The sequence below is a fragment of the Squalius cephalus genome (assembly GCF_949319135.1).
Source record: "Squalius cephalus genome assembly, chromosome: 14".
Taxonomy (NCBI): Eukaryota; Metazoa; Chordata; class Actinopteri; order Cypriniformes; family Leuciscidae; genus Squalius; species Squalius cephalus.
In genome coordinates this window covers 36314070-36321569 of record NC_137135.1, presented here as the reverse complement: position 1 = coordinate 36321569, position 7500 = coordinate 36314070, and the positions used below count along the sequence as shown (strand labels likewise).

The 7500-nt window shown below is 41.1% G+C and overlaps 1 protein-coding gene across 2 annotated transcripts in view; it reads left to right on the top strand.

Moving 5' to 3' along the window:
• Window positions 1-7500, top strand: part of apbb2a (amyloid beta (A4) precursor protein-binding, family B, member 2a) — a 38548-nt gene that overhangs the window by 24552 nt on the left and 6496 nt on the right. For both annotated transcript variants that reach the window (XM_079892138.1, XM_079892137.1), the window contains exons 10-11: window positions 6001-6115; window positions 7238-7313. In XM_079892138.1, the coding sequence (XP_079748264.1) occupies window positions 6001-6115; window positions 7238-7313 (191 nt within the window). The remainder of the gene's footprint in view (window positions 1-6000; window positions 6116-7237; window positions 7314-7500) is intronic.

Genomic DNA, 7500 nt, shown 5'->3' with positions numbered 1-7500 from the left:
CTCTCAGCCTTGAAACATGGACAATTTAACCCGTTAGGAGGCGGGTAGCTCAGAGTTATGGCAGGAGGAACACAGCGTCTCATTCACAACTACTGAACTGTGTCACTTGGTGGATCAGATACAGGCAAGCATTCAGGTGCAACTACTCTAACTCCTTAGGTAACACTCCTTCGGTAACACTCCTTCGGTAACACTCCTTCGGTAACACTCCTTCGGTAACACTACTTCGGTAACGCAACCTTTGGTAACACAACCTTTGGTAACACTCCTTCGGTAACACAACCTTCGGTAGCACTCCTTCGGTAACACTCCTTCTTTAACACAACCTTCGGTAACACTCTTTCGGTAACGCAACCTTTGGTAACACTCCTTCGGTAACACTCCTTCGGTAACACTCCTTCGGTAACATTCCTTCGGTAACACAACCTTCGGTAACACTCCTTCGGTAACACTACTTCAGTAATGCAACCTTTGGTAACACAACCTTTGGTAACACTCCTTCGGTAACACTCCTTCAATAACACAACCTTCGGTAACACTCCTTCGGTAACGCGACCTTTGGTAACACTCCTTCGGTAACGCGACCTTTGGTAACACTCCTTCGGTAACGCGACCTTTGGTAACACTCCTTCGGTAACATTCCTTCGGTAACACAACCTTCGGTAACACTCCTTCGGTAACACTACTTCAGTAATGCAACCTTTGGTAACACAACCTTTGGTAACACTCCTTCGGTAACACTCCTTCAATAACACAACCTTCGGTAACACTCCTTCGGTAACACAACCTTCGGTAGCACTCCTTCGGTAACACTCCTTCTTTAACACAACCTTCGGTAACACTCTTTCGGTAACGCAACCTTTGGTAACACTCCTTCGGTAACACTCCTTCGGTAACACTCCTTCGGTAACATTCCTTCGGTAACACAACCTTCGGTAACACTCCTTCGGTAACACTACTTCAGTAATGCAACCTTTGGTAACACAACCTTTGGTAACACTCCTTCGGTAACACTCCTTCAATAACACAACCTTCGGTAACACTCCTTCGGTAACGCGACCTTTGGTAACACTCCTTCGGTAACGCAACCTTTGGTAACACTCCTTCGGTAACGCGACCTTTGGTAACATTCCTTCGGTAACACAACCTTCGGTAACACTCCTTCGGTAACACTACTTCAGTAACACAACCTTTGGTAACACAACCTTCGGTAGCACTCCTTCGGTAACACTCCTTCAATAACACAACCTTCGGTAACACTCCTTCGGTAACGCGACATTTGGTAACACTCCTTCGGTAACACTCCTTTGGTAACACTCCTTCGGTAACATTCCTTCGGTAACACAACCTTCGGTAACACTCCTTCGGTAACGCAACCTTTGGTAACACAACCTTTGGTAACACTCCTTCGGTAACACAACCTTCGGTAGCATTCCTTCGGTAACACTCCTTCAATAACACAACCTTCGGTAACACTCCTTCGGTAATGCGACCTTTGGTAACACTCATTCGGTAACACTCCTTCGGTAATACTCCTTCGGTATTGCAACCTTTGGCAACACTCATTCGGTAACACTCCTTTGGTAACACTCCTTCGGTAACACAACCTTCGGTAACACTCCTTTGGTAACACTCCTTCGGTAACACAACCTTCGGTAACACTCCTTCAGTAACACAACCTTCGGTAACACTCCTTTGGTAACACTCCTTCGGTAACACTCCTTCGGTAACACAACCTTAGGTAACACTCCTTCAGTAACACAACCTTTGGTAACACTCCTTCGGTAACGCAACCTTTGGTAACACTCCTTCGGTAACACAACCTTAGGTAACACAACCTTCGGTAACACTCCTTCAGTAACACAACCTTCGGTAACACTCCTTCGGTAACACTCCTTCGGTAACACTCCTTTGGTAACATTCCTTCAGTAACACTCCTTCGATAACACAACCTTAGGTAACACTCCTTCGGTAACACTCCTTCAGTAACACAACCTTCGGTAACACTCCTTCAGTAACACAACCTTCGGTAACACTCCTTCGGTAACACTCATTCGGTAACACTCATTCGGTAACACTCATTCGGTAACACTCCTTTGGTAACACTCATTCGGTAACACTCCTTCAGTAACACAACCTTCGGTAACACTCCTTCGGTAACACTCATTCGGTAACACTCATTCGGTAACACTCATTCGGTAACACTCCTTTGGTAACACTCATTCGGTAACACTCCTTCAGTAACACAACCTTCGGTAACACTCCTTTGGTAACACAACCTTCGGTAACACTCCTTCTGTAACACAACCTTCTGTAACACTTCTTTGGTAACACTCCTTCAGTAACACAAACATTTCCTCCTGCATAATCTGTTTTTCTCTTTCTCCTTTTCGCTGCAAATCAGCGAACAGACAATTTAGATTGCAATCTTCTTGCAGGCTATCATTTTAAAGAACAATTTCATTCTCGTGCACGCGGGATCTTGTGTTATTTCCTCATCACTTCTCTCGTGTGTTTGGTTGTGAAACGTAGTTTTCGGACCAGGCAGAAGTTTTCTGTGATTCTTTCTTTTGTAAAGTCATGCAGTGTGAAACCTCCTGTCGCCGATCGGATCCATCGTTCAGTGTGAACACCGCAGTGACTGAGTGTTACCCCAGATAGTCGTGCAGTGTGAAAAGAACAGTGACCCAACTACTATGAAAATCGTGCAGTGTGAACTTGGCATTAGGTATTGAAATTTGGTACCAAATGACAAGACATTTTTTGATACTCGATAGTATCGAGGCAATTCAGTCAGTGCCTAGAGGAGCATAACCTGTCGAGAGCGCTTCGGGTAGAGAGATACGTCGACTAGGGGTGTAACAATGTATCGTGTCACAGTATATTGCAATACAAAATGCAACAATATGTATTGTGAATAGTTCACCCAAAATAAAAATTACTGTGTGAGAAAGAAATTCCAGTTTTCAGAGTTTTAGTGTCAGTGGTACATTAAACTACTATATATAATGTTGAATATAATGTATAATAATGCATATTTGTGTGTCCTGATAATGTCTGATGTTACCAGTAAGAAGTGTCCGACATTATGTTAAATATATCTAGTCAGTGACCGAGATCAAGCATATTCGTCTACAATAATCCTGTGTTTTCAGCTTCAGAATCATGAATATTGTTATTCTGGCGTCTCTATTGTCCTGTGCTTTGGGTTTCAGCACCAAGTCCAAGACTATTCATTTACATACACAATGTAATATCAAATTCAGCATTTTAATCAACAGTACATTCTTTTGTTAATCTTTTATCATATGTCTTGAAGTATCGCAATAATATCGTCTTGTGAGTTTAGTTTCGTGATGTGTATCGAATCGTGACATAAGGGCATCGTTACACCACTAATATCGAACGCATCCAGCAGGACACGGACAGAACGGCATCTTTAAAAAACACACGATCCGCAGTGAAGTTCTTTTAGAGGAATTTGCTCTTTATTATAAAGGGAAATCGCCTCTGTTATATCGCCGCTGAAGCTCTTAGGGGAACGTCTCACACTGATCTGTGCCGTAAAGAGAGAGAGAGCGCTGAAATGTGCTCTATGGATCCAGCTGAGGTGAAGGGAATGGATTTGCTTCTCATCCCTAGAGACGCGATGCTTCGGCTCCGGCTCCGAAGAACAAAGTCTTTTTATAGGCCAGGCATGCAAATTCCACACGTCAAAAACATCCGAGGTGCTTGGGGCTCCCAGGTACGACCCCTAGGGTCTAACTCATTCGACACAACGTCAAAGAGAGCGGCAGAAAGGGGAAAAAATATTTATTTAGAAATTATTCAAAAAAAAAAATGTTTTAATTGCTTTTAAAAAATGGTTGTATTTTGATCGTTTTTGTTTTTTTACCTTTATTTTATTTTTTTTTATTTTTTTATTGATTATTAATTTAGATTTTTTTAACATTTTTTTATAATTGTATTGCTTTTTAAAAAGGGTTTTATTTTGATTATTAATTATTAGTAATTTATTTTAATATCTTTTTCATTATTTTTTTTGCTTCTGAAAGGGTTTTATTTAGATTTTTTTATTGTAAAATTATTTATTGTAATTGACTTATTAAATGAATAATTCTTCTTAAATAAAATATAAAAAATAACCTTTTTTTCAGCTAGTTGTCAAGGAAACATTTCTTATTTTCATTACATTAGGTACTAAAATACCTAAAACTATGACTAAAATAAATAAAAAAGTTAAATCAACATTAAAAAAAAATATTAAAAATAACAAAAAATACTACAAACAAAATTACTAAACCTTTAACTGAAATTAAATTGGAAATATAAAAATAAAAATGTAAAATATTCTTAAAAACTATAGTATCTCAGTTATACTAAAATAACAGCAACATGCAGTAATATGTGTCAGTGTGTTTGTGAGTTTTGTCCCAGCGTTTGCTCAGATTGAGCCGTTCTAGACACCAGAAAGCGTGTGTGTGTGTGTGTGTGTGTGTGTGTGTGTGCCAGAAAGCGTGCGTGTGTGCCAGAAAGCATTTGCTGCATCAGTTTGACTGTGTTGAAGCAAACTCTCTGAATGTCACCAGTGACACTGAAACACGGCCACAAAACCATTAACCTTTAAATTCATCACACACACACACACACACACGTATATATTCCTCTACCAGTTCTCTCACGTGTCTCTCTCTCTGATGGATGTTTTTGTTCCTGGTGTCTCATTAGCTGCTGATTAAATGCTCTTCGATCTGAGTGTAATGCATCATTTTCGTCTGTGGGAATCACACTGTGGATCTGTGAGGTTCCTGTGCTTGATTCACTTCCATCGGGTTTCCCAGATGTTTTTTTTTTTTTTTAGCTCAGATATTTACTTGAAGCCCCCCTGAGATTTTGAGTTAATATTTCAATAATTTTACGTCACACGTTCATGGCTCTCTGATGTTAGTTAATGGTCACATGACATGCATGTTTTTAATTGAAAATTTATTATTTTAAAGTCCCCCTGTGGTGTAAATCCAGCTTTTAATGTTGTTTATGTGTCTATGTGGTGTTTTTAATATGCTTTAACACAAACCATGTGTAAGTTCATAAGTCGACAGCATTGCTGAGTATTTCCTCCTTAAAACTGCAGTGAACCAAAGACAGTCTCAAAAACACACTTTGAAATCGCTGGTGTTTCTGATGTCACAAACTACCTTGTAACCAATCAGATCAACGTGTGATCGTCAACCAGTGGATCTCTGAGCTGAGTGAGTGAGTGGAGGCGGGGCTAATTTGCATATTCATAGAACCGCGCATACTAAATGAGGCAAGGTGTCGAGTTACGTTCAAGATATTTTAAGGCATTAACAATTTTTTTTTTCAAAGTATTCATGACTTCAATGAGCTCATTGCTTCTGCATTAAATTATTACATTGTTTAAATTAATACATTTTTCGCTGACTGTGATTTTCTGAAATGCATAACTTAGACAGTGACCTCTGATAACAGATCTCTCTAAAGTGTAATGTGGACTCATGCACTTTCTGTAAAACTGCTTTGAAATGATGTGTATTGTGAAAAGCGCTATACAAATAAATGTGAATTAAATTGAATTTAAAAAACGTTTAAATATGTAATTTTGGTGCTCAGAGATGAGTTTTAAGGGATTGACTGCAGGGGGACTTTAATTTTACATTTTTTAAATGTAATTGCTTTTTAGTAAGTGTTTTATTTTCATTGCTTTTTTGCATTTAATGTGTTTTATTTGTATTGTTTTTATTTTTATTTGATAAACTGATTTCTGAGAATGATTTTCAGTACAATGTGCTCAAAGAGGAGAACATTTAAAGTACTCTTTAAGTATTTGCTACAGAATTGAGTTGAGAGAAGTAACAGTATCATCTGTTCACCTGTGTATATCCGCTCCCCTGAGCGCTGATCTGGTTATTAATGCCGACGTCTGAAGGAAACTGCACTGATCGCTGCTTCACTGACGCCTCTGTTGTCGTGTTTCAGGGATTTTGCGTATGTGGCCCGTGACAAGAACACGCGTGTGTTGAAATGCCACGTGTTTCAGTGTGAGAGTCCTGCAGAAACCGTGGCCAGCAGCCTGAAGCTGATCTGCTCCACGGTGAGAACACACACTCGCACAGCACGACAACACACACATTCTTATGGACAAATTGAATCACTAGTCACACATTTATTATCTGGCTCATGAATATTTATGAGGAAAGAGACTCGGCAACCAATCATCTGTCCTCTTTCATCTGAAGCCGTTTCTCTGCTGTTCTGTGTACGTGTGTTTGTGTGCGTGTGTGCATGAGTGTGTTGTGTGAGTGTGTTTAAGTGTGTATGTTTGAGTGAGTGTGTGTGTGTGTGTGTGTGTGTGTGTGTGTGTGTGTGTGTGTGTGTGTGTGTTTTTGTGAGTTTGTGTGTGTTTTTGTGTGTTTGTGTGAGTGTGTGTGTTTGTTTGAGTGAGTGAGTGTTTGTGTGTGTGGGTGTGTGTTTGAGTGTGTGTGTGTGTGTGTGAGTGTGTGTGTTTGTTTGAGTGAGTGAGTGTTTGTGTGTGTGGGTGTGTGTTTGAGTGTGTGTGTGTGTGAGTGTGTGTGTGTGTGTGTGAGTGTGTGTGTGTGTGTGTGTGTGTGTGTGTGTGTGTGTGTGTGTGAGTGTGTGTGTGTGTGTGTGTGTTTGTGTGAGTGAGTGAGTGTTTGTGTGTGTGGGTGTGTGTTTGAGTGTGCGTGTGTGCGCGCGAGCGTGTGTGTATAAGCATGTGTGAGTGTGTGTGTTTGTTTGAGTGAGTGAGTGAGTGTTTGTGTGTGTGGGTGGGTGTGTGTTTGAGTGTGTGTGTGTGTGTGTGTGTGTGTGTGTGTGTGTGTGTGTGCGTGCGCGCGAGCGTGTGTGTGTAAGCGTGGGTGTGTATTTGAGTGTGTGCGTGCGTGCGTGTGTGTGTGTTTGTTTGAGTGAGTGAGTGAGTGAGTGTTTGTGTGTGTGTGTGTGTGTGTGTGTGTGTGTGTGTGTGTGTGTGTGTGCGTGCGCGCGAGCGTGTGTGTGTAAGCGTGGGTGTGTATTTGAGTGTGTGCGTGCGTGTGTGTGTGTGTTTGTTTGAGTGAGTGAGTGAGTGAGTGTTTGTGTGTGTGTGTGTGTGTGTGTGTGTGTGTGTGTGTGTGTGTGTGTGTGTTAGTATGCGCTGTCCATCCTCATGCATGAAGCGACGGAGGCTTTTCTTCAGTTGTTCTGCTTGTTTTCTCAGATCATGGCCGAACGCAAGAGTGTGTGTGCCGGCGCAGGATCCTCGTCTCAGTTCAGTTCAGATGTTCCTCTGACCGGTGAGAGACTCACACACACGTTTGGATGTACAGTCACATGACCTGTCAAATCTGAACTCTGATGATTTCGATCAAACGTCTATAGTGTGTGAACGGACTCGAATGTTTCGGTGAACTCGACGTGTATCTGGAGTTCTGATCACATGACGCAAATGCTTGTATTTCATTGGTCGGTGATGTTTTCACA